This window comes from Aphelocoma coerulescens, chromosome 15, assembly GCF_041296385.1.
Source record: "Aphelocoma coerulescens isolate FSJ_1873_10779 chromosome 15, UR_Acoe_1.0, whole genome shotgun sequence".
Classification (NCBI taxonomy): domain Eukaryota; kingdom Metazoa; phylum Chordata; class Aves; order Passeriformes; family Corvidae; genus Aphelocoma; species Aphelocoma coerulescens.
The window spans coordinates 13,845,346-13,872,807 of NC_091029.1; the positions used below are offsets into that span (position 1 = coordinate 13,845,346).

Sequence of the window (27,462 nt, forward strand, 5' to 3'; positions counted from 1 at the left end):
TTAAAAATACTTCCCCCACCCCTTGCCCAGCCCAGGAAGAAGCCGAGTGGCCGCTGTGTCCAGTCAGACCCTGCATTTGCCAGTGCTGCAGGAGAAATGTTTCTAAGCAATCTGAAAGCTAAATTCTCCCTTTATCAAATATTCACTGCAGCGTTTGGAGCCCCTGCACACATTTTCCTGGGTGTTATTGATCCGAGTCCATTCCCAAACAGCAGCAAGGGCTCTGCTGGAAGAGCAGATTGTTCCTAGGGAAGAACCTTGCCCTGCCGTAGGTGATGTGCAGTGTTGGGAGGGGTGGTGTAGCTCCGTGTAGTTTGTCTGTCCATACCCCTGGGATGGTCTCAGAGCCACAGGGACCAGTGAAACATTTTCCTGCCATGTTTGGCCTGATGCTCAGTAATCCTCAGCATCCTGAACCCCATCCCGGCTCAGTCTCCTACAGAAACAAGGACAAATTCTTCTAACAAAAGGAGGAGCCTCAGCTGATCCCAGCAGTGCTGCCAGTGCCGGGCAGAGCCTTAAAAAAACCAGATTCTGGAAATCCCTGGAGTGTGGGAGTGAAATTGTGTGTATGGAACCGCACAAGTCCCACTTGAACAGGAACCATGGATGTGACACTTGGCTCTGGGGGACACCCCCTGCAGCTCTGCCCTGCACATCCTCCCCAGCCCTGGGACAGGCCCGGAGCTGGGTCCCATCCCTCAGAGGCTCTGCCACAGATTCCTCACCTCTATCAGCTCTGAATGTAATAAACTTCCCACCTGGAATAGGCATTATTCCATTTGCCCTGTGCACACAGCTGGCACTGCCCTTGGCTCTCCTGCTGTCCTGGCTGTTGGGGGCTGCTCCCAGTGTTTCAATTCCCTTGGAACAGCACAGCCAAGGAAAAGGAAAGGAAGTTCTGTCCTTGCCATCGAGGCCCCACCTCGGGAGAGCCCTCAAATCTGTGATCAGCCCCAGTGCAGGGATTGGCTGATCTCCCTCAGTCCCAACCCTCCATGGACAGGCTTGTCTGTAAAAATTCCCAAATCTCAGAGCTCCCAGGGGATTGCTCTCCTCAGGGGCTCCAAACAGTCAGCAAAAAATGTTAAAGACTTGTCCTGCCCAGCTTGGAACATCTGTGGTGCTTCCCACATGGAAACCAGAGCAGGTCTGGTACCCCAAATCCTGCTCTGTTCCTGATTTGCTTCACTTCTGTAGTTCCAAACTGGATGTTTCGCATGAGCCAAGGGTGAAGTTGTTTTGTAGCCAGAATCCCCTGTACAGAACTGGAATTCCTTACTCGAGGGTACGGATTTGTCAAAGCCTTACATTTTGTGGTGTAATTGCTATCCATGAACGCCTCCATTTTTGACAAGGGGTGTTTTTATCCTTTCTACAAGATCTGCTTTGCCCCTGGTTGGTGTTTGCATGGAAAGGGAAGGGTGCTGTGAACTCCCTGGAAATTCCCTGTTCCCTCCTGTGGGCAGGAAACCGGCACAGTTCCCCTCTGGCCCTTTTGTTTCCTCACAGCAGCCAAGCAATCCCTGGGTTTGGTCAGCTGGGAAGGCCGGGGAGTGCTCTCCAGACGGGAAGACAGAGCCCTCTCAGGTTTCAGCAGCGAGGAGAGCGCAGTTATGAGCTCATGGTCTGTGCACAGCACAGCTGGCAGGGAAGTCTTCATGAATTTTTAAAGCAGTTCTCTGCCGAGACAGCTCCCAGCACAACCTGGAATTCCATATTCCAAGGTAAAAGCAGCCTGGTGTGGGCTGCTGATCAGCTCCCCGCCACCTGCTCACACAGCTCCTTTGGCCAGGTGAACTCTGGGCTGCACCAGCAACTCCTGGGTTACACCGGGGCAGCGTTTGGCCCATGAGCTCCACATTCCTCCCTCTTCCCCCTTAGAATTATTTTCCGCAGGTAAAGAAGCATGGAATGGGACCAGGCCTCCTGTCACACACCCCGGTGTGCCCAGGAGGGGCAGCACCCAAGGCAAACATCCAGCAAATCACCCAAACCAGGGAGCTGCCAGTGGGGAGGGGTGAGAATCCCATCCCGCTCCTGCTTCAGAGCAGGGAGGCAGGAATTCCTCTTTGAGCCAAGCCCATTGCTAAAGCAGTTCCCTTAAATCCCAAACACTCCTTGACTCAATTTCATCTGATTTGTGAGTTTTTGTTTCCATATCACAGTGAACTTATAAAGGTTTTAAACCCTCAGCATGAGCAGAAGCAGTTCCTGCTATTGAAATCCATCACAAACTGAACTGGTTAAACTGGTGCAGTGTCTGTCCACAGACAGCCTGGAATGAGGCACTTCCCAGCTGGAAAACTGCACTGCCCTGTGAAAATGGCCCTGATGAGGACAGGATAGCACATCTGCCTTAATACTCAATTTTCCTACACAGCATCTGCCCCTGATCTCAACAGGAGCCTGGGATGTATAGAACAGAACCTGAAGCTCCACATCAAACCCTGGACACACATTGTTGTCCCTGTCCAGCCCTCCTGGCTGTATCCCAGCTCCCCAGCACAACTTTCCTTGGAGCCAGTTTGCTCCCAGCAAATTTGATTTTCGATCCAGGCGTCAAACTCAGCCTCATTCTTGTGTAACTTTGCTGTGTGTGAGCTGAACTTTCCATCTCATCACAACAGGTGAGGAGACTCTGGCCATGCCAACTCCAGATCCAGGGGCTGAGGGAATTGTAAATACCATGGGAATTGGGCTCCCTTAGGCCCAGGCAGTCTGAGAGGAGGGGAGGGATCCTCACCTGCTGCTCCTGCCTTGGGTTTCTACACCACAGAATACAAACAGGTGAATATTTTTCCCTGACAATATTTATTTGAATACAGGAGTGAATTTTGATGTGACTTCAGTGTCCACCCCATGGGAATTACTGGAGTGCTTGAATTTCCCAAGCTTTTTAATATTTACAGGGAGTGACTTTGGAGCTTGATAAATATTCACTGAAAGCATCTGAGGATTAAATGGCCATTATTACTTACACCTTTATTAGTTACACCTTTATTACTTACACCTTTATTAGTTACTCCATCAGCAGTTACAGGTGGCACCAAGCAGAGCAAACCCAGCTGCAGTGGGATTTAATTCCCTGGGTTTTTACAGCACCCCTTTTCCAGTCATTCACCACAGCTTATCACAAAACCCTCCCCGTCTGTCCTCGTTAGTCCTGAGGCCACTGCGAATTCCCCAGTCTCTCCCGGGGCGTTGCTAAGGGAATGGCAGGCAGGGAATGCCCAGTTCCTGGCATTTTGCTGATCCAGTACCACTGGGATTAACTCCAGCAGGGTCACTGTGCAGGTTTCCCCCTCACCAAAGCAAGGGCAGGGCCTGTGCTCAGAGTTCCAGGAGCTCCAGGAGGCTCCCGGTCCTGGCTGGATGGGGCTTCTCTCTTTTGTAAAAGGAATTTCATATGCTGAGACTCTTTGTACATATTTATAAGGAATTTATTAAAAAAAAAGAAAAATAACTGTTCAATGGCAAAAAAAGGCTCTGTGTTTTATTTCCTCTCTCAGAGGAACTTCCTTCCCCAGCCTTCCCATGGAAATCAACAGGCTCCCAGCAGCTGTCACTGGAAAGGAAGTTCCCCTTGGATGTTTTCTGGTCCAAGTGTCATGTTCCTGGAGAAGGTAGGACCATCCTCCCAAAAAAACCCAAAACTTTAAGAATGCAAACCCAACCTTTCCCTTTTGTTTCCTGCCTTATCATCAAATCACCGATTCTGAAGCAGAGTATCTCACGCTCTCTGTAGAGCTGGGCTCCTACTGACCTTTTCTTACACTCTCCAAACACATTTTCCAGGAGCATTTTGGAAAAAAATTCAGAATGAGAAGTAGCTTTTCAAACAGTTTGAGAGCAGGAACACAAATCCTTGGGTTCATTGGCACTGCAAAGTGACACTGAAGCCTTTCAGAAACTCCCTGCCCATGGAATCCTCATTTCCCCTTTTCCTGGTGCATATTCCAGGCTATCACACATAATATTTTTATGCCCAATGAAAACCTTGCTTTCTGCCTTTCTGAACTCTCTCCCCCATCCCAAAGATGAGGGAAGCTATTCCCATTGCAGAGAGCAAGGAGATTCCTTGGCTTAGTTCTCCACTTCCACAGGATGCATTTGACAAGGATTTGACATCGCTTTGTTTTGGAAAGTAAAGCTTCTCCTCCTCTGCTTCCCTGAACCTCCCAAGCCAGACTTGGATTTTCCCCAGCTCATGCTCTGCCTCTCACCATTCCTCCTCAGCCACACTGAACTGGTATTTCCAAAGAAATGTGGAGCCTTAATCCTGTTCCCATCAGCTCCCGTTTGCTTTAATCCTTCCCCTGTGGAGTTTCCATCAGCACAGACTCAGCCTCATTCCCCCAGGAACCTCTTCCTGCTGATGGCTCAGGTGGGGCTGTCACCTTGAGCCATTTCCATGGCAATGAGCTGGGAAGATGCTGCTGTTCCAAAGGGGTGGGAGCAGGGGTCGTCTGGGGACAGGAAAGCTCCAGAACGAACAGCAGCTCCTTCTGAGGGCTTGTGCTGCTGGAGAACCTCAGCAGAGACCTCGGCCACAGGGATGGGGTTAATTCCTGTCAGGGACCTCCCTCCTCCAGGAGCTCCTGCTGAAGCTCAAGGTTCTGGTTTTCCCTGGAGAACCCAGGCAGGTCCTGGCTGAGGAGCACAGGGCAGAGACCCTAAGTTTGTGAAATGCTCTTGGTCAGGAGCTGGATTTCCACGCAGACAAACCCAACTTGACTTTTACCTTCTGCTGCTCTCCCCAGAGACTGGGAAATCAGGAGTCTCATCATGAAAATTAAAGAAGAAAAACATTCCCAGGGAAAGGAAGTGTCATTTCCAGCTTCACTGGTGTGGTCCTTCCCAAGTTCCCTGTGATTTTCTTAAGGTGACAGCACGTGCCATTTGTGGAATCAATTGGAAAAACAGCTGGGAAATGACATTTCTCCAGCTGAAACTTTGGACATGAGGTTCTGAAGCACTGCTTGGGAAGAGTTCTCAGAGGTGCTGTGGAATTCTATAAAGTTATGGCTTCAGGGAATGCAGGGCCAGGTAAAGTGAAGCTCCTCAGCCAGAGCACAGCTTTGTTCAGCACGTGCAGTCACAGCTCCCCTGCCCTGGACACGCAGTGTTTGTCCATACTGAAAGGACAGGAAAATAGGAAACATCCCAGACACTTTATAACCATGTAAGCTCCAGAAACATCCTGGAGTTTGCCATAACACAACCCACACCTTCCCTGCCTTTCAGGGTAAAGTTTCTGGCCAGTCACAATTGTTCTGTTGGCTCAGAGCTGGAAGAAAGACTGAAACAAAACCACAGGCGACTAAACAGGGGCACAGGATCCTGGGGTTTTCCAGCCGTTGCTGCTCTGTGCCCTGGTGAGCTGTGCTGCTGTCAGTACACCTGGAAGTGGGCAGAGGTGGTGCCGTCCTTCCAGCAGCGCAGGGTCTCCACGGTGACCGAGCGGCACAGCGGACACGTCTTCTCCCGGTCGAACCACAGGCACAGGCACTCCTCACAGAACACGTGCTGGGGACAGAGCGACCGTCAGCGGCAGCAGGGAGGGAGCCAGTGCAGCTGACACTCACAGGACGTGGGAAACAAGCCCCAGTTTGCCAAAGCTAATGGTTTATTGCTGGTTTGTAATGATAGCACTAGAAAGAAACCCTCCAAAGGCCTACAACACCTGGGCTGACAGGGTTTCCTCTACCACATTTCCATCCTCAGTTCCCTGAGTTATTGAAGTCCTTACTGAGCTCCAACAACTCCTCTCTTCCCCCTGTTCCTTGCATTGGCTTTATTCTGCTCCCAGTTTCCCCTTTTCCACAAATGTCAGTTTTCACCCCTTATCTCCTCCTCTCATTTCTGCACTGACCCCTCCTCGGATTCTCTCCAGCACACACTATGCAGTCCCAGACTGGAAGAACAGGAAAAGGGCAAGGAGGGAGCACGAGGAGCTGTGAGAAGCTGAGAACTCCTCCACACATGTGAAGTCACTGCTCAGAATCCCAGCTCTGCCAAGCAGATCCCAAAGCAGCTTCTCTGGGGCTTCCAGCTCGGAAACATCTGTACAGATGTTCACAGGCTAAGAGGCACCTTTGATGCACAGGATGGCTTTAATTTGATAACCCTGTTATCAAAAGGGAGTATTAAAGCTACCCAGCCCCCCCAAGGGGCAGGTAAAACTCTGCTCACTCTAGACCCAGGATCTGCACTGCCCATTCCAGTCCCTGCCCCACAAGGCTCTGTCCATCCCACAGCCACAGTCACCCCAAGAGTGGCTCAGCTGCCATGATCCAGGGGTTATCCAGGGCAATAAATATCCACCAGGAGCTGGATCAAGACCCAGCAAATGACTTCACAAGTTCCCAGGCTGGCTGTGCCTCTCCCTACTGCAGGAGTTCACTGAAGGAATGCCAGCAGGAGAGTTTTGGGGTCTTACCTGGCACATAAGGATCAGCGGTTCCCTGAACTCTGCCTGGCAAATGGCACAGATGTCTCCTGCCTCACTGCACTGCTGGCTGGTGGCACGGACTCCATAGGTCTGTCAGGGAGAGGAGGGAAAAAACCCCCACGTCAAAGGATTGGAAAGATAAATGTCACAGAGACACTGCTCTTCACCCCCAGACTCCCCACAAGGACACCAGAGCCGTGTTGCTCTTTGGGGAAGGGGCAGAGGGGGAGTCTGGAGCTCTGTGCTCCTTGTTTGCTCTTCCCCTCGAGCTGACTCCATCTTTTAGGGCCTCCACTCGTGCAGGAAGGATAACGGAATTTAATGAGCTCAACAGGGAGCTGAGAGGATTAATTCAGCATCATTTGCAGGGGTGTTTAGATGGAGGGAGGTATTATTATTAACGAGTAGACAATAGAAGAAAGAGTAACAGCAGCAGCACCCACAGGCTGCCCACTTTCTCTTTAGATACAGGGGAGGTAAATGTTGCTTCTCCCACTGTAACAGATTTAGGGGAAAAAGAAACCTGCTGAGGGAAAATGACCAGCCCAAGCCCAGGGAATAAGCAAGATAAGCTCCAGCAAACTTTGATGAGGTTCTTTTCCTCTACAGTCTTTGATTTTACCCTTTTAAAATGTAAGTCACGGCAGCAGATCTCAGTATCAGCCCTATGGAATGCAGTGCCTGGGATAATTCCTGTGTCAATGGCACTGCACACCAGGCACCACAAAGTCCTTCCCACACTCGGCACTACAAAGTTTTGTCAGCTCCTTGCAGTTGGATTAATCCCTATTACACAGAGCTTCCAATCAGACAGAACAGGAACAACCTCTCACCACAGCTGGGGCAGGGCAGATGTCAGAAAAGGTTCCTGACATCCCTTACAGGAGCCCCCAGCTTGTCCACCCATGGGACAGCTTTGTTTCACTCTGTAGTCCTGATAACATGGAGCAAGTTTCAATTTTATCATCCAGCAGGGACAAGGTTCCACCCCTGAGACTGCTCCTCTCCATTTAACTCCTTACCTGGGGGGTGCAGAGGACCTTCAGCGCCTTCCTGACACTTCCCACACGGCCACAGATGTCAAAAGACTGCAAAACAGACATCCCATTTTAGATCATTTTCACAAAACCTCTGTGTGCGTGTGTGAGTCCAGAAACTCGGCAAACTCTCTCCAAATGGATACTCAGAGGGAAAAAAGTAACAATTGTGCCAAAAAAGATTTCATGGTGATCATGAAATATGTAATAAATGGGAATTGACAGTGGGGAAGGGTGGCCAGAAAAGCTTTGGGAGCAGCTGACTGCAAACTGGGGACTTTACAGGACACAAAGAGGGGCTGGCACCAGGCTGTGCTGGGGACAATTGTCCACCCCACTGAGTAGGGAAGGGCTAAGATGGACCCGTTCCCATAGGAAAGGGGAGGGAATGGGAAAGTGGAAAGGTAAAAAAACCAGGGGAAAACAGTTTGGAAACCTAATCCACTCCATCATCTTTATCTTCCCTATCTGCTGGCAGAGCACAGGGAAAGACACTGAACTAAACAGGATGGAAAGTACCAGTGCAAGGAACAGCCCTGCATCAGCTGGGGCTGGTGGCCCAGCAGGAGCTTTGTCTGTCACCTGAGGGCAGGGGAGGCTGTGATGCTGCAGGTGCAGAGCTGGAGCAGCACTGCAAAGGCACAGAGAGCTGCAGTTGGCTTTCTGTTGTTTATGATTTTTGGTGATTAAGTGGGCTCACTGCAGGGAATGCCAATGAGATCATCCTGCAATGGATGTGGAAGCAAATGAAGGCACCAATAATGCTTCCAGTCAGCACAGAGAGGGCTCCCAGGGTCCTTCCAGTAATGCTTCCACTCAGCAGCCACCACTTGAGGCTGCCCACTGCCTCAGACGTTCCATCACCTGACAAGGATGGGGATCAGCCCTCTTCCACAGTGCAATTCCCAGATTTTCCTCGTTGCTTTGCTTACAGTGTGACTCCAATGCCTTTGCTCCAAGGTTTCCTCTCTCCCAGCCCACATCCCCCCCTCATTTCTTTCCCTCTGCGTGTTTCAGAGGTCCAACACCCATTTCTCGCCCATGCCCTGCCTTTTGCTGCACCAGCCATCATTTTACACCTGCATTACTCACAGGGAGTGCTTCTGCTCAGGACAGGGAAAAAACACAACCTGGATGCTCTACTTGTGAACACCTGGGACTTCTCCTCCAAAACCAGAGGCTCATGGCTACACAGTCCAGAAAGAGCCATCACCACAGCTCCCAGCAGCTCCATGCAACCTCCTGGAAGGGCTCCTGCCCTTTGTGCAGGGGAAGGGGACACAGCCTCAGCCGAGCCCTGGATTTCTGCCAGGAGCACAGAAGCTCTCAGTGCCAAATTGGCTTCTGTGGTTTTTCTAATGTGGTTTGTGGCTTTGCTAATGTGGACTCCTCTGGGGATATTTTCAGTACCTCAGGCAAGGAATTGGAGCTGTAGCTCTGGTGACTGTAAATGGGATGGGCACACCCAGTGCTCCACGCTCTGCACTGGGAGAGGGTGCTCCCCCTTTCCTCTCGCTTCCAAGCAAAGTCTTGGTGTGCAGAGGGCTAAGCCTAACCTGGACACAGACTGTCCAAAATGAAGCTGCTTCTCCAATCTAGATCACCCTGACACTCCCTATAAAGGTTTCACAGGACAGAAACATCAAGTTAACCCCTAAGGAACTGCTCCCATGTGTGCCAGGGCCTGAGGAACCTCACCTGGGCTCTCCTCCCACAGCCAACCCCTGGGCCCAGCAGCTCTATTTAAGCTCAGCCCTGGAGGTCTCAGCTCATGGCTGAGCTGGGCTCTGAAAGTGCTGGTGTCCAGTTTGGCTGTGCCTTGCTCCAGACCCCACTGCTCTGGCCACCCCAGCACCTGGAGTGACTCCTCACCCTGAGCCTGCCTCATTGCTGTGGCTCTGCCCTGCAGTTGTTGGACTGTGTCCGACCCTGGCTGGGGAGGCCCTTGCCCTGTCAGCTGTAGTTTTGAGCTTGGCTCCCCTTGCTCCAAGGAGTGGAAGTCCCCACCAGCATCTTCCCCCTCTGAGGGCTTCTCCAGGTGTAGAAATGGCATGTGGAACTGCATCCCTTTTCCAGATGTTACTTTTGCAAGCAGGGACACAAGAAAGGTCACTAGAAATTTGCTCTTGTATGTCTGTGGTCTGCACGCCTGAGCTGCCAGGCCAGAAGGGCAGGGAAGGGCTGGATACCGCCGTGGGTCCAGGCAATGCCACCTCTGAAAGGGCCAACAATCCTCTCCTACAGCACGGAGAGAAGAGCAGGAAAGAGCTGAGGATGGAGGGAAGTGCTGCACCAGCCTCACGTGCTCCTGTTCTGGCACTGTTTGCTCTGCTCCTGGCTTGGTCTCAGACCTGCTATGACCAAATCACTTCACTGGCCATGACCTCCTCTGCCTAATTTGCTCAGAAGAACTGTAAAGTCCTCGACAGGAGGGGTTGCATGCCCCTATTTCCATACAATACAGAGCTACACTATAATTTAGCATTACTCTGCTCCTCTGAGCTGTTTCCAGCTTGGATATATTATCTATTCTTCATTTTTCAGTCTGCTCCTGCAGAACCACAGGCACAGACAGGTACCTGGGATGGAGCAAGCCTGGCCTTTCTCAGAGGGATGGACACCACACCAGTAGAAATGTAACTATTTCTAGACCTCAGACCTGGCACTGTTCTGGCTAAATCACACCTACTCATTTACAACTGTACAGACTCTATGCTCTCAACATTCTTATTTTTGAGGCAACATTAATTACTCCTGTCCATCACTTGTATCAGCCAGACTAGGACCTAGAATGGGGCAGAGCTGCCTGTTTTATCCAGGCAGGACTTGGATGTCCCTCCCTCTGCACTCAGAGCTGGGAGTGGCAGAGGAAAGCTTAGAGACAAACATGTAACTGTGCAGCCTGCCTTTGTGTGACATCTGGAGCCAGCCAACACCTCTGCCAGCACTGCTCCCCCAAGGCCAGCTCCCCTTCTCCTGCAGCCTTTGCAGAAAGGGATTAAAGGAGCAGCAATGACTTCATGAGTCTGATGCAACACTGGTGAGCAGCCTCAGATCCTCCCCCAGCTCAGCAATGCCCACATGCTGGGGAAGCAAAATGCCTTTGGCTGTAGCGCGTGGTGCCCTCAGCTGCTGCAGTTTCCTGGGCAGGGACAGCCACAACCCAAAGGTGTGTTTGTCCCCTGCAGCTGTGCTGCTTGCCCTGCTCCTGCCACACTCCCCAGGGGTCGTTAAGGTGCTCACCTTGCAGAGGCTGTACATGATGATCAGGATTCCACCCAGGAAGTAGCTGCTGGATGGATCATCTCCCATGATGTATTTGTACCACAGCTGGATGGGGACAAGGGAGCGGAACAGCTGGCTCAGCTCCTCAATAATCAAATAAAACTTTCCCTGCAAGACAACCAGGCAAGTGAGACATGATTATTATCAGCAAGTCAAAAGAAGAACATTTAATTTGTGCAGGGCTGGTGTTCACTGATCACTGCACTGTTAAATGGTGCAGAGACCATATTCATGAGATGCAGCTTTCTCTGCAGCCACTGAACTCCGTGCCTAGAAAGGATAAATATCCCTTCATTCCTCCATAGGGCTCTGTCACTGACACAGCTATGCTGCACTTCGGAATTTTAAACTTTGCAGGGGGTTATGGATAGGCAATAAATTGTGTATCTGGACAATGCTGCAGAAAAGCAAAGGTTAATATGGGATTAATATGATGTAAATTGTAGACATCATTATTTGTGAGAAAAGGAAAGCAAGTTAGATGTCTTTGACCTTACATCCCTTCTGAAAGTACAGGGATTAAACAGAAAGTGACCCCAGTCTTCCTGACAACTTTTTAGGTAATCCCAAAGAATCAAATTAATTATGTTTGCCAGCATCCCTGCCCTTCCGCTCAGGCGTGCGTTGGCTCTTGGGCAGTGCTCAGATAACGACTGGTGCTGAAAATTAAACCCTCGGGGCATTTAAAACTTGAAGAGACCAAATCTTCTTGAAGACCTCAAGGAAGGAAAGGTGGGGAGGGGGAAGTGTGCTGGTTGAAATCTTCTCTCTCAAAAGCGACTCAAAGAATGGGCAACATCCTTTGTCAGCCTTCACCAGAGCCTGAATAAAAGTGTCTGATTTAGGGCCACTCCCAGCCCTATCGAGGGTTTGTTCTGTCCCACGCTGTTTACGGGGACAGCTGGTGGCAAACTGAGCCCAGAAGGATGTTTAATCTGCAATGACATTATCTGGACTGAAAGATTTGGGTTTGTCCTGTCAAAATCCTTTTATTTGCTAAGCTCCTGGAGAAGGGGAAATTCCCCAGGAATTTTGCTGTGTTGTCCCAGTTAGCTTTGTCATCAGTGATGTCATCGCAGGCCAATCACTAATTGGTGAGGTGGGGATGGGGATTAAGTCCTCGCAGCCGGGCTGGCAACAGCCAGCGCCCTTCCCCAGGGGCTCGGGATGAGATCACTCGCAGGCCATCCTGCTGCTCCCAACAAATCGAATCCTTCGGAGAGCTCTGGCACGCTCATGATCTCATATCCCCCGGGACACGAGTGAGGTCACACCAGTGGTTGCTAACGGACCCGGGCTGCTTTCCTGCTCTGCCCATCCCCTCCTCCGCACTAATCCCAGGTGGCATCGCAGAGCAAACACGCAACAACAACAATCTGGGGTCCTAAATGCGAGCAATTTATTAAATTAGCACAGAGGTCTCTCTCCAGCCTCGTGCTTCGATGCAATCATCGTTTATTTCGGGAGCTCCTGTGGCAGAAATGACAACGCTGTCACCGTGTCCCTCCACACGGCTCTGATGAAAGCTCCCAGCAAGCTGAAGGCAGCAAACTGCTGTCTCCAGCTCGTTCCTCCCACCCACCATCCTTCATTGATCCCTGCTTCCCCAGCAGCTGGGCTGGGACAGGTCACTGCTTGCTCTCCCATTGCATCAGACAGAGCCGCTGCATCCAGCACCTCGGGCATCAAGGCTGCAATTCTTCTACAACACAAGTTCTGAGGCACTAAAACACCCGAGTCCACAGCGAGATGTCAGGAAAGCTGGGTCCAAGGCAGCCCCAGAGCACAGACAGGCTGTGGAGGTGGCAAGTGGCAGCAAGTGATAAACTTCAGCATCTAACCACAACTTCTCCAGCCTCCCCACAGCTTTCAGAATCCCCTTCTCTAAGGCAAGTCTTCAGTTTGCAGTGGTAACTGCAGGGTACCAGGATGTTTTAACAGGTAGAAACTTGGTCACAGCCTCCCAAGAGTGAAGTTAAATTTTAAAGGATGCATCCCTCCATGCAGCCCCTTAACAGCACCCACCTGACTATTAAATGTTGATAAGTTTAGAGTGATTCCAGCTGGGAGAGAGGAATGCAAGGGCAGCTGAGCATCACTTTAAGAGAACTAGAAAGTTCTAAGTCTTGTTAGGCATCTCAGCGCACCACACCAGCCCCTTCGTTAAACTAGGAAAAGTGCCAGAGAATCCAAAATAATTCTACAAAGAGCTGCTGCAGAAGTGAGGCCCTCCTTCTGAGCCAGAAGCTTGGAAAATGAGGATTGTTCCCTACAATTTCAGCAGCAAAATGTAGATTTCTGATAGCAGCAACTTACTGCAGACAGCACCCATCAGGGGTAAGCACACTCAACATACCTGTCTGCCACTTCTCAGCTTTGTTATCTCTTGGCTATCTAGGTTACATTTTTCAAAGTAAAATCTTTGTCTCGAGCTGTATTTTGTCTGAAAAATTCAGCTAAAATATACTGGCTTTTTTTTCTTCAAGATTAGCACTGCATGTTATATGAAGCACAAATATAATTATTTCTCCTGTGCATCTGACTTGGCACAGCAGCTTGAAATAAGGCAACACCTGTCTCTGTTAGGTGACTTTTCCTATGTCATAAAAATCCATGTAAATCTGGGAATTTTTTCTGGAATGCACTGCAGAGAGATTGAACAGCTCTCTAAGATCAGCAAAATCTTTCTGGCGAGCCTGTGAGCCAGCCCCAGTGCAGGACTGGACTGTGCACGAGCCAGCCCTCCAGAGCAAGCTGAACTACAGAGATTAAAAAGGTATTACCTGAAATTATGGCTCCTCATTAGGGTAAGTTAGGTAACAGAAGAAAAGCTCTGCTCTCACCAAGGGTTAAACCTGACCAAGAAGGGAGAAGGGCAGTGCTGGCCCTGCTTCCTCTGAGTGAGTTCTGTGAGAGCTGCTGCTGCTACTGCTGGTATCAAACACTTCATTAGCACACGTGGGGAAGGGCTGTGCTGGGATCTAATTTTAGCAGCTCTGCTGATGAGCCTCAGATACCACATGGTGAAATTTTGATTCCTTTTTTTCAGTGCTCAGTTAAAAAAGCAAGTCGATGACTTGTGTATAACCCTCCATTTTTCTGCACCTCCTTCACCACATACAAAGACTGTTTTTATACTTCAAATCAAGCACTTATTTTGAAAGAGGAGAATTCAGCATTTTCATACAATTGCACTCTTCCTTCCATTCATGCAGTATTTCAGTCTGTAATGCACTGCCTATTTTTGCACATTGAGCATGTAACTTCTTGGTATTTTGTTATATCCTCACTACTTGATGGCAGATCTGCATCTGATCCCTTCTTGCCATTTGAGCTCTGCTCAGAGGAGCACACTTCTAAAATTTCTTCAGTCCCTTTACAACATCAGCACTTACAGAAAACAGTTTTAAAACCCCCTTATTTTCATGTTCCTGGCTGACCTCAGGGACAGCTTTTCTCTGCAGTTTCTAAATAAGAACCTGAGACACAGAAAGACAAAGGTCAAGGTAAGGCTGTTTTGGTGTCAAGCTCAGATGTCTGGGATCAGACTTTTTATAAAGCACTTCATTTTATAGATCACGTTACCATTAAAAGCTGAACCACTGACTTCATTTTGCAGCTCTACCTGACTTTTCTAGGATCACATAGGAATTATTTGGCAAAGTAAAGGACAGGATTTAATTCTCCAGTGTAGCATTCAACTTGAACTTGTAGAATGTTCTTCCAGCAGTTTGTTTCCTATAAACTTCCCAGTTGCTGCAACAGCTTCTTTCAGTCTTTCACCTTCATCCTTGGGGTGTGGTGATGGAGGGAAGAAGTCTCACAGAAAAATAATGTGGAACAGTATAATTAAAAATTGAATCCCAACCTAGACACAGCAAAGGGGGCACATTGCAGCAGCAATGCTAATTCCCCCAGAGCCTCGCTGAGCCTCCACTGTGCAGCCTCTTTTGCCATAAGGCTTTGCCTCAGTGCATGTGTGCCTCCCCACAAGGAAACAGAGAGGCACAGCAAGGATTGACACAGCGGAATTAGAATGGGGGATGCAAGGCAAGTGAGAGAAGTTGCAATGAGGCAACTGCAAGGTGTGATTAGCACTCAAGGGAAGCTCCAAGTCTCACTTGTTCTGGTGCCAGCAGCATTAGGGCATATTCTGAAACGGGGAGATGCTCAAAAAAACTTTGGAGACCTGCTGGCAATTTGGATCAGAGGAGAGCAGGCTCTGCTGAGATTCCAGGTCATGGTGCCAATAGATAAAGTGCTGGATAGGAGCAGTAAACAGCATTGTGGCATGGAGGATGCTGGTGAAAATCCATGCAGGACTAATGAGGAGTAATGTCAAGGTGGGACTAGAGGGGAAAATGAGAATTTTAGCTAGCACACAAAACTTTTGAAAATAATATCTTTCATATCTTAAACTGGAAAGTTAAACTGGGAAAGCCCTTAAGTGCAATGAGTTGTTTAAAGTTCAGTAGCAGTGACTTGCAAAGCATGTTGAGGGAGGAGGACAGAGGAGTCTCCACTCCTCAGTACCTGCTCTTATGCTTCAGTTAGTTCTTCAATTTTGTAAATAATAAATCCCACACTTCTGACTCTGGGACAGCACATCAGTCCCAGACTGCAGCAGGGAAAAGTCCTTGCAGAACATCCTGGAGTTCCCATGGCTCAAGAGGATCCAAGCTCAGACTGCTGTCCATGAAGAGTGAATGTGTTTGTGAGCGAGCTCCCCCAAAGAGGATCCAAGGTCAGAGAGGAGAGGGGAATGAGAGGATGGGCTGTCACCTGTCTGGGAACCCCACTTCAGCCACACTGTGAGGGAAGAGCAGGAATAACTTCCATATTGCACAAAGGACCAGGAACATCTTTGCCTGGATATTTTTTATTAAACATCATCTATGTGCCAGTTCCCAGTGCGTTTTTTACTGCTTCTGTATATTTAGAGGACTCAAATGCTCCAAGAGCCTTTTTTTTTCCCCCCCTTAGGACAAAAAAAAAAAAAAGGTGCAGCTTCAGAAGGAATTTGGAAATTAATGTGCCAGGTTCCATGGCAGAGCTGTACCCATCTGTGGCAGGAAACATTATGTGCTCCTGAAGAAGGTTTTTGGTCCAAGGTCCAAGTGCAGAATTTGCAATTGCTGCCACATCCAGGCCAAGTTTTCTCTGACCAGACTTGATGAGATAGTACTTTGAAAATAAAAAGCACTAATAAAACAATCAACTGAAAAAAACAACCAAGCAAATATTTTCAGAGCTGCAGTGAGGGGCCAATGTCAGTGTTCTCCTCCTGCATTTTCACTCTCCTGGAAATGCAGTCCCCTGTAACTTGGCTGCACACCTGTATTGAGCATGCAGAGAAAGCTCCTTCTTAGGGCCTTTCTTATGTATCAAAACGTCCTTGGTATCTTTGTCCCCTATAGAGATAGGGATACAAATATCAAAGAACTTGGGATAACAGTTTCTTACAGTTCTTTTTGGTTTGGTTTTCTTTCTTCCTCCCCCCATGTTTCACTCACTTCTCCAGCCCAGATTGCTGACAACAACATGAGGAGGGGATGGAAGACTTGCAGGCACCTGGGATTTCCTAAGTGAAATCTTTGGCAACTGTGTCTTTTTATTATTTATTTCCTTATTTTGAATTCCACCCCCCTCAAGCTGTCATTCCTTAGCAGTGAAAATGAAAAGCTGCCATTGATAGGTGTACAACAATGGAAGCCTCTGCAGGCCACATGGCTCCTGCAGTTTAATTTACTTTAATTCATTTAATATTGAACCAAATGATCTTATTTGCCTTTTTTAATGGAGAGCCTTCAGCATGCAGGGTGGGAGCCAAGCCCCCCCTTCCAAAGGAATGATGAGCTCAGCTGTTATTGAAACTTGTACCCAGCTTGATGTGCCTGGCACAGCTCGGGGGGAGAGAGGGACACCTCCAGTCACAGGTATGATCCTTCTCCTGGAAACTCCACAGGCTCCAGAGCTGTGAGGTGACTCTGATGCTGGGGTTACCTTCATTTTCCTGCTTTTCTCTCCAGTTCCCAAGCTCTTCTTTCCCTGCATTGATCCAAACGTCATCTTGGACCGAAAGCTGCCCTTCCTTTGCACACTAGGAACACATGACCCAGGTACTTTGGATGGGGAGAACTGAGTGTTCTAACCCAGATTTTTCATGTGTTTACTTTCAAAATGAAAAGATGCATCTTACTGATGTAAGCAGAGTTTAGTGCTATTCACTATTTTCATTAATGATCTTGATGGAACAGAGTAATGTACAGCTGACACTAAACTGGGAAAGGCTGTAAACACACCCGAAAGAAAGATTATATTCCAAATTCATCTTGACAGACTGGAGAAATGGTCTGGAAAACAGGGAGGGAATGAAGACAGTCCAGAGGAGGATAATAAGATCTGGAATTAACAATCTCTGAGAAAAGACTCAAAAATTGTTGGTGTTCAGTCTACAGACAAGAGTGAGGGGGGATATGAAGACTGATAAATAAAAGCAAAAACCACACAGTATTGAGAGAAGACCAAAATCCCAAGGAGAAGCAGGAAAAGCCAGGCTAGCTTTGCAAGTGCCTTTGAACTTCCAAAATGAGGAAATTCTGAAGAGCCAGCTCAGAGGCTGAGTGCAGGATGATTAAAGTTCCCCACACCCCATCCATGGGCAAGTTTTAGGATCTACTGCTGACTGCCAGCAAGAGCTGCATGGGACTGCAAGGGAACTCAGGATTAAATCCCTCTCTGCTGAACTCCACCCCTCAGAGCGCAGCAACCTCCACTTCAGGCCCTCTATTAGGGGAGCAAGAGGCTGCTGTTCTGAGTAGTTATACTGGCACAAAAACTTCTCACTACATATAAATACACATCTCAAAAACATCTAGCTCTACTGAGTTAAATTTATATTTCTCCAGCAGCCTGTTACCATTAAGTGACAGCCACCCAGAAGGTCATAAACTCCAAGCTGGCCTTCAAGCAGAAATACTACTAGGAGGACATTGGGAAGAAGAGAATAACTTTGTATCTGGTAAGTATTCACACAGCAGATAGCAAAAAACTTGATAACAATTTTGGTCAAAGTTCATGTGCCTAAATTGCACTAGAAGTGTTCTAACTGAGCAAAAGCTTCCATTTAAAACCCCTCATCTGCGTGGCACTGTGCTGGCCTGCAGCAGTCAGCTGTGTCACCAGGCTCAGGGAAGGAGCTCAGCTATGTGATTACCAATTACAATTTCCATGGTGTCCTGTGGTTCTCCTGGAGCTCTCCCATCCCAGTTTGATCTTGCTTAATTTGTTACACCAGATTTCATCCCTGGCTGGCTTAATGGCTGCAGTGCAGAGTGGGCGAGAAAACCAAATCCAGATCTAGTGGTGGGTAACAGCAGTCTCAGGTGTCAGGGGACAGTGAGACCATCCACAACATCCTAAGACAAAAAGGGGCTTAAAAAAAGTGAGACACATTGCTCTCCAGAAAAAGGTATTAAAAATGAAGCATCTGTGCTCTGAGTCATTATAGGCCCTTGACAGATGTGATCCTACCAGCCTCTCACTGGAGCTGCAAATAAAGACCCCTTCTCTTTCTTCTCTCCCGACAAGGATTAATGAGTACTTGGGATGGCTCTCAGACAAGCAAGCAAAGGCTGTGAACCTTTTCCAACACTGCAATTTATCTTGGGAACACTATTCACATCACTTCTCCCTCCCTCCCCAGGCTGGATTATGCTCTGACCCAGCACATTAATCTCCCAAAATATAATAATAATAATAGAAGAAAGAAAAAAAAAGCTGGACAATTGCCAGAAATAAATTAATAACCATCTTAGATAGCCCTGCTGTGCAGGAACAAACTGCTCAACTCCCCTGCCACCCATGTCATTTCTAAGCAAAACTATTCCCAGTTTAGATACCCCCTGAAGTGCCCTGCCTGAGACTTTCAGCAATTAATGCTGGTACCTTGCATCTATAGAGTGCCTTTCATCCCAACAGCTGCCAGAAAGTTTCTTTACTGAATGCAAATAATACACATTGCTACATTTGCCACTGAAATGTGGACGCTACATGGGAGTGGAGGAAGAGGCAGCATGAGACATCTGTAAAAGTAAAAACATATCAAAAGGTATTTTAAGAGAGAATGTAGTGTGAAAGTTTCAAGTTAGACCCATTCTACATATGGTTTCATGAACATTTAAATATGTGAAGCATTTCATTAAAGTATTTCTTCACCCATGGTTTAGAACTGGTGCTGTCTTTTGTGGCATCTGTAGCTTCAGTTTAACCCAGTCACTTCTTTGACCCAAGTGGCAAGTCAAAGAGAAAAATACTTGCAATTTCTTCCCATGACATGAAGAGGTTCCTGCTTTAGAAATACGAATTTAAAGAGGTTACTCAGAAGACAAGACTTAAGGTCAATAAGAGAAGCAGTTATCTGGCTGCTAGAACCAATTCCTCCTCAAAGAATTCTTACCTCACCTCTCTAGACTTTAATCATTGCTGGTAGTACCAAACCTTTGTTCAGGCCTGTGATGGCTCAAAAACCAAACTTTGATACCCAGGTGACTTTCTGCCAAAGGTTTATCAAGAGATTTTAATATTTTTATTATTCCATCCATATTTGGCACTGGCACAGGGTGCCCAGAGCAGCTGTAGGTGCCCCTGGATCCCTGGCAGTGTCCAAGGCCAGGTTGGATGGGGCTTGGAGCAACCTAGGACAGTGGAAGGTGTCCCTGCCCATGGCAGGGGGTGGCACTGGGTGGTCATTAAGGACCCTTCCAACCCAAATCATTCCATGATTCTCCGATTCCACACTGCACATGTGTGGTAAAGGTATCAGATTATCAAAGACAAAGGTTTGTGCATCAAGAAGAGTCTCCTACCTTTGACTTGACAGCGAGGATGATCTTGGGCAGGGCCACGATGAGACATTTCAGGGCAATGGTGAGGTACTTCAGCACAAAGTCTGCGATGCCTACGATCCACATGAGGTCGAAGAAGTCCAGCCTGTCCAGGCTGGGTTTCAGGAATATAAGGCTGAAAGGCACGAGGCACCACAGCTCAAATACCACTGAGGAGAAGCTTGCTCAAGCTTCTTGTATCCACTGCTGGCTAGAGAGAGCCTAGAAACTCCCCTGAACTTCAGGGAAGTTCTCAAGGGCAAGAAGAGGAAGACACGCAAATCAGACCTTGTGGTTCCTGTGGGCCTCTTGACTTTGCTCTTGCCCACTTCTACTGAGGCCAGCAGGTTTACCCACTGTCACAAAACAGGACCCAAACACCTATAAAGTCTGCTTTGGAAGACAGCAATCTCCATAACCTGCCTTTCCCACTGCAACAGAGCCTCTGGTGTGCTGATAGTGCCCTTAGTGCACAGGCTTGCTCCATGGGATCTGGGTATAAAAGCTTGTCCTGGAAGTCCTGCTCAGAACAGTTCTGGTTCCCTGGGGAAGTGAACACCCCCACAGCCTCTGAGGCTGGTTTGTCACAGGGGCACAGTCCCTAAAGCTACTTGTGGACATGAAACGAAGTGGTGACACAGGAAACTCTGCACCAGACACAGCAGAAAGGTCAGAACTTCACATGTGTCATGCTCTGACAGTGGCAACTGCCTGAAGCAGAACAAGAGCTGGGCTCTGTTAATACTCTTACCTGAACCAACGGTCCAAACAAGTAATGCCCCATACATAATGTCATTTACTGGGCTGAACATTTGCTGTTTAAAAAAGTGGAATCTGGGACAGCAGAATTTCATCCAGCAATGTGCAGGAGCTACTGACTTGAGCAATAATGAGAACAAGACCCTTCTCAGGCTGAAAAAACAGGATTCACCTTCAGGGTATCTACCTGCTAAAGCCTCATGGTAGAAAGCAAAAACTAAACAGGAAAAAAAAAAGCAAAGTAAAGTAACCAACCCAAAATGAAAAGCCTGAACATGAATTTAAAATACTCACAACACTGGCACAGCACAACAGGTAAAATTACACCCTAAAAACAGAAACAGAATCAGAGACTTTACTACTATTCGTGCACTAGAAACAAGAAAAAAAAAAAATCAGGAAATGAAAAATAAGCCAGAAGGAAACAAAACTGAAGCAGCCATTTCTAATTTGACAAGCCTGGGTTGTAAACAGTCCCAGGTCCCCACACAGCAAGCAAGATACACCACCCTGAGCATGACACTACTGCAGCACTCAGGAACAGGGCCTTTCATGGAGGTGTGGCCCAGCCTGTCCACTGGTCACAAGCCATGCTCTAAACTGTCTGTAGGATGGCCCCAAATTGCTAAAACCCCTTTATTTTAGACGATCTAGCCTTTATTTTAAACTAGACCCATTCATGCTTTTAACCTTGACCACCTTCTTAGAGACACACTGTTACCCTGTGGTGCAAACAAATATCACTTCCACACCTTTCTGCCATTCCTGTTCCTTCCTTTCCACTCCCTCCCACAAGCTCCATACAGTGAATCCCATGGCTTGGCCTCCCATTCAGACCCACACATTCAAGCCCTGCAGCTCTCCCCCTTTCTTTGCTTCCTATCTGTCATTATTCCTATTGGCTTTATAATAAGCAGGGACAGTGCTGAACCAAATCCATTAGTACAGACCTTCCTGTATTTGAGAACTAATTTAGCCAGGATTTGAAAGGCAAGGCTATCTTAATTACCTCAGATCGAAGTGCCTCCAAGCTCTGAGAACACTGGAGTAAAACACTGCTATTTCTTTTCCTGACCTAAACTCAAAGCTTGATAGACTACTATAGGAAGAGGAAAATCAGTGGGTCAGTTCCTTATCTGCCTCTGACACCTGCACTTTATGTTCAGTTGCAGTGGTCAAAATTGGAATTCAGAGGTCCCTCTTGGAAAGGATCCACCGTGTTTTGATATCATCACACCCTGGCCCATTTATACACTGTGTATCCCTTTATTGATAGGAGCATAATCCACTGGTAAAGTGACACACATTCTTTTCCTGCACTGAAAGGTATTACAAAGAGGTAACAAAGACAGCAGATCCTTTAGGCACACACACTTCCTCCCAAAGTGTGGGGAAAGGGGAGCTTCCCTCTTCTCCTCCCTGGAAATTATCACCTGCTTCCATCCTGTACAATGTAAATTTTGCCTACCTGTTGTAAAGCTGCTGAGAGCTGAATGTGTAAAGCAAGTATAGGGTGTTTCCAGTGAGAAAGGCCAGGATCCAGAAGACAACCAACACTGATCTCTTCTCCTGAGCAAGAGAGAGAAAAGCAGCAGAGTTACTTCAACTCAAAATCTCAAGACTTGAGCTGAGCCTTCAACTGCTGAAAAATCCAGCCCAGGGGATGCAAATATGTGCCAAAGAGTTCAGTAGTTAGTTTATTCTCACAGGACTAAGAAGTAGTCTGCTAAGTAAAGACATATATAAACACAAGCTGAAATGCCTCTCACTCAGTTAACCTTTTCAATGAGGTAACTTTAGAGAAACTAATTAAAATAAGCTGGTGAAAACAACAGCCTTACTTGCAGAATGCATCTTTAAAGTTGGGATCTTTCTTGGGACATCTAAAATCTTCTGATATTTAAAATGCAGTATGACAAGCAGATTAAAAAAAGTCCATTCCACATATTGTCCTAAATTCTGAGCTGTCACCTGGTTGGAGTGACAATTCAAGGGGTCAAGAGGATCAAAGGGGTGTTTTATAAATAGATCCAAAGTCACTCAGTGGAAGGTTTAGTTAAATCAAACATACCCCATCACTACATGCAGCACATCTGGGTGTTATCCTAAAGCACAGAGATTTTGGAACATGCATTTTTGATTGACGAAATAATTAAAGGTCAAAAGAAGTAGAAATTTTGCATTTCAAAATACATGGAATGTTACAGACAGAAGCTGGATGGCAGAGGATACTGTCCTGCGTCTCAGCCCTCAGTAAGTTTTGGGGAGTAAATTTTATTCCTGAGAGGAAAACATCCACCATTTTTCTTCTGGGCTGATTTATTAAGAAGGGAGGTCTCTAGCTGCTCAACAGCCAGGACTGTTAAGATGAGATTTAAAGCAGGCAGATTAAGGGGCACACTGCTGGAAGGACAGAGGTGCAGAGTGCAAGGCAACAGCAATCTGTTACTGGACTGTGCCATTTATCTGTTCATTCAGCGTTGGATCACATTGATTCCACTGCTGCTGGTAGATACAAGTATGCACCTGTGCAACTCATGTAATTTCAACAAAAAAGCAATTCTAGCCTTGTGCTTTTAGTGCTGTTGAACTGTTCTCCTGACACAGAAAATGAGAAGACCTGAAAAGATCTGCTGGTTTCTTTATATTCTAAGCATATTATGCACAGAGCATTATAAAGCCACGAGCAAGCAATACATCTACGAAATCTTTCAGCTGAACATCTCAAAACATTATCTAAATGCTAATAAGTTAAATCTCATCATTAACAAGTCAAATAGGCTTCAGCATCTCTGCTGTACATAATGGGAAACCAAGGTGCAGAGAAGTGCTGGAATAGGCACTGCCAAACAAAGGCAGAGGGAGATGCAGATTACAACATCCCTGACCTGTCCTCTGTTTGTTTTACTATGCCACACTTTCACAAAAAAGCAGGAGAGAAACTGTGGGAGAGCATCCATGGGGAGAAGAGGAAGAAGACAGATCTGTCCACAAATAAATGCACTCAGCCCTACACTGCAATTAAAGGGTCAACACAGATGATATTTTGTGCATGGAAAATGTTTCCTGGGAACATAAGAAGGTAAAATACTGAACTCACCTTCAAAGCAACCTGTTCTCGGAGCGTGGAGTTGGCGTAGGCAAAGGTGCTGGCCATGCCAATGCACACAGCAATTCCTGCAGGGAAAGGCTCTGTCAGAGTGTAACTGCTGCTGCTGTTTGACTTCATTTCACAACTACCACCCTGCCAGCAAGACAAGAGTCTCACCCCTCTGATCTTTCTACACAGAAATCTTTGCTATCACCAATGTAAGCTCTCCTCATCTCTCCTAGAGAGAGCTCTGAGGGAGAAGCCTTGGTAACATCCTCAGCCTCACAGGAACGTCAAGGAGAAATTAGGAAAAGGAACAGAACTGGTACGCACAGGAAACAGATGGATCTGACCCAGATGAAAACAGCTTGGACTGAAAGTAGGGTAAATTTATCACATGCATTATCCCATGCATTTGAATATGTTCCCTTTGTGCTAGACTCTATCTGGACACTGTCACATGGATAAATGTATCAGACATCACAGCCTGATAAAGCCTCCTACCCATTCTCTAAACACAGTTCAAAAAGGATGGATGCTCACCAAGCTTGTGCTGGAAACAAACTTTAGCCAGGAGGATCAAGATGAAGGGAAGTCCCTTCTGCAGCCAACCAATTACAGCTTTTAGCTCAGAAAGAGCTGGGGCTGGAGTTCCAGCCTGTTCCTCAGTGCCCTCCTCAGCGTGCCCGTGCCGGTCCCCCCCTGCCATGTGCAGCAGAGAGGAGCCCCGGTGATGGCCATGGTGGAAGTGATGGGATGGCTGCCGGTGGTGAAACGGGGCTCCCTCAGCTCGGCTGGCCCCCTCCTCCCTCGGGGCTGGCATCTGGATGAACACTTCCCCACCTCCGGCTGAAGAGCCCAGCACCAGCCCGGACTGGAAGGGCGTGGCTGTGATGGTGCCCGAGGGGATCCCGGCCAGCCCTGAGAACAGCTGCTGTGGAGAGGAGGCTTCAGCCTTCAGGCTTTCAAAAACTCCACTTTCATCCACGCTGGTTTCAGAACTGACTGTCTGGCTCCGGTTTCTGCAGTGGGCAGAGATTAAAGTGTTTAAATAAAAATGAGTACACAGAACTTCGTGGTGTTTTAGCCCAACCCTGACTTCAGTGATTCCAGAGTTCCTCATACACTATCAGAACAAGAAGGTCTCCAGATGACAGATGCTCTTCCCTCTACCTGCTGTCGGGAAGTTACAGCTGCAGAACTAGAGGCCAGTAACCAGACTCCTCAGATAAGATCAGAGAACCTCTGCAGACCTGACCAAAATGCATCAGTTCCTTCACCCAAGGAATGAAGCTCCAAAACACCCTGTTTACTTTTGGGGAAAACAAAGAAATAATACACCCAATACCAAATCCAATATCTTCTATAACCATTTGAGTACTTAAAGAAAAACATACAAAACCCCATGGAACTTGCCACAGCACCACCAAGTCAAGCCATACTATAAACAAACAAATTAACCAAGCTAATTCAAAGCAATGAGTTATCCCCAAAATCTTCTGCCTTTATTTAGGGACAATCACTACCTGCCCACTGATGAACTGCATCAACAAGAGACAGAATCATCAGGGGAAGAGAAGTGTTGAGAGCTGCCTATGTGTCCTTCACAAAAGTGAAGGATGTGCTCATGGGTCCCGACAAATTCTTTTATTTTGATATTTTTTGCAAATTGGATGTGGATGTACCCAAATTACTGGGCACTGGACAGAACTGGTTCTGGCACTGATTCTGTCCTGAGTGTGTTGGAATACACCCAGGTTACAAAAAGAAAGTATAAATATCTTCATCCTAACAGCAAAAGACAACAGCTTTTCTTCACTGGAAGTCAATACAAGGAAAGTTTAGATGAGAGGGAACAATGCAGGCAATGAGTAGAATAATCACCAGGCAGCAAATGCATGACAGACAGCAAATACTTCTCTAACTTGCAGAAGGAGAGCAAACAATAAATAAACCTCAGCAAGAGGCAAAGCCCACAAATAAGGCATGTTGCAGAGCTTTGGTCCCTCTTGATTTTAATCCTGGGAGATCTCTAACTTTAGGAATAGTGGTCACAAGGCCCTCAACCCTCTCTCCCCCATGGGTTGAAAAGCCTCCCCAGGCACTTACAGGGCATAAAGCACTGCTTTTCACCTCCCTCTGGGGACAGATTCAAACCTCTCCAGGCAAACCTTCCCACTAAGTAAACTCCTAATAAGGCTTTTTATAGCTGCACCCCATTCCTGCCATCTCTCTGCAGGCTTCAGCAAGGAATCAAGTCAACAAGACATTGCACACTTCTTTCTGGTCCAAAATATTCATCAGCCAGGTCTTCAAATTCACACCTAACACTACAATTCAGGGGTGTATACACAACTCACATCTGGGAATGTAACAAACAGACTGGGTGGAACACAGTGTTACAAATAAAGACACAACTATTGTTTGGAATAGTATTACCAGGATACATGACTGTGCTTTCAGCAGGAAGGAATTAATCTGGGACATATTTAAAAACAAACAAGGTTTGTTTGTTGAAATTGTGAGGCTGCTGAAGTTAACAAAAGTGAAGAAAGACCAGTGGCAACAGCATTTCCTTCTACAGTTAGAAAAACTTCAGCCTCTGTTCCTGACAATATGGATTTACCCTGTTAAAAATCAGAAGCACCATGCAGAAAAAAACTGAAAATGGCTTTTTTCCCCTCTGAAATTAAGAATGGTACCATGCTAGCAATGGCCATGACATAAGGCTTCAGCTCTAACTGCAAAATCACTATAGAAAATAAAACATTTGCTAATGATCCTATAATCTCAGCTCAAATAGAGCAATGAAATTTGTTAGTTCCATCTTTATCTTGGAGTAATTAGATTAGTTTCTTCTTTAGGAAAAAAAAAAGTCATGCTCCAACTCTGGGAAAGCACCAGGGAATATTTAGTACCAGAACAACAGCAGCAAGGCTCCCTTGCTGCTGTCATAATTACAGAAACAAATCAGAGGTATTCTACTTCTAAATACTCACATAGGTGAAGATAGATACAGACTTTGGGAAGATGTAAAGGGTCACCCAAACTCTTTTATAAAACACTAAATCAGAGTAGTTGGGAGCTTCAGACCAGCAGACTTTTTAAACACCTTAATAAGAGAAGTGTAAATCGTTCTTGTTCACACAGGTCCATCCCTGCACACTGATGGCACTCAGGTTCCCCACAGGGCTGTGCCATGAATCCCTCCTCCAGAGCTCCAAGCATCCTGCCCATGCTAAGCCAGCTGTCTCCCAGTTGTGCCATACTGGATCATCATCCTGAAACACTGTGGTTGGCAGCAATCAATAACTTATAGGAAGGAGAAAAGTAAACCGGTCTCTAGAATCCCCAAACTTGAGTAGAAAGCCTGGCCACACCACATGCACAGGAATTTGATGTCTTTCTTAATTTTGAGCTTTCATCTTCTAAAACACCCCCTACACTTAAATCAGAACACTCCTCTCAGGAGAGAAAAATGGAGGAAAGAAGAAGGGGAAGGATTTACCTTTCAGGAGGCACGTTGTCAGTGTTGCTGCTGTGCCGCCTCTGCATTTTCCTCAAAACCTTAAAACACAACACGCTCAACATGAACTCTGTGGCTCAGCAAATCCCAGTGTGGCTAATGGCACAGACCCTGGGGGCAGAGGGCTGTGGGACCCACTCAGCTGGGGACATGGCTGGCAGGAATCATTTGCTTCTGTGACAGAGCACCTCGAGCTCCCATTTGTTTCTCAGTACACTTGCAAAGAGACAACTTTGAATGGGAAATGGGAGCACATGGGTCTCCAGGTTGGGCAGGAATTAGTCAGGTCCCCTTCTGCAGGACGTGGCAGTCACCAGGAGTGTACAGCTGTGGGATGGCATGTCCTGCCAAAGAACGTGGGGACATCTAACAGTGGCTCTCGCTGTGACACGACTCAACGCCCTCGTGGGAAATGAAATCCCGTC

General features: G+C 47.3%; 1 protein-coding gene across 2 annotated transcripts; it reads right to left on the reverse strand.

The window, feature by feature from the left end:
* Positions 1 to 3,687: 3,687 nt before the first annotated feature.
* RNFT2 (ring finger protein, transmembrane 2) lies at positions 3,688 to 27,458 on the reverse strand. 2 transcript variants are annotated; one of them, XM_069030444.1, is made up of 9 exons: positions 27,020 to 27,458; positions 24,055 to 24,533; positions 23,521 to 23,597; positions 21,889 to 21,989; positions 19,644 to 19,797; positions 10,735 to 10,884; positions 7,477 to 7,542; positions 6,444 to 6,544; positions 3,688 to 5,489 (listed from the first exon to the last, which is right to left on the reverse strand). In XM_069030444.1, exons 1-9 carry the CDS (start codon positions 27,100 to 27,102, stop codon positions 5,324 to 5,326), a joined length of 1,377 nt encoding a protein of 458 aa, XP_068886545.1. In that variant the 5' UTR covers positions 27,103 to 27,458; the 3' UTR covers positions 3,688 to 5,323. The 2 variants fall into 2 exon arrangements, with proteins under 2 accessions (XP_068886545.1, XP_068886544.1); XM_069030443.1 differs by having other exon boundaries at positions 3,688 to 5,529; positions 6,443 to 6,544.
* Between the last annotated feature and the right edge of the window lie 4 nt (positions 27,459 to 27,462).

Bases quoted from the DNA above. Each gene is read 5' to 3' on its own strand.
- RNFT2 (XM_069030444.1), bottom strand. From the start codon at position 27,102: ATGTTGAGCGTGTTGTGTTTTAAGGTTTTGAGGAAAATGCAGAGGCGG. The intron at 19,798-21,888 runs GTAGGCAAAATT...CGTGCCTTTCAG, and splicing joins TCTCAGCAGCTTTACAACAG to CCTTATATTCCTGAAACCCA. The intron at 7,543-10,734 runs GTGAGCACCTTA...TCTGTTTTGCAG, and splicing joins TCATGTACAGCCTCTGCAAG to TCTTTTGACATCTGTGGCCG.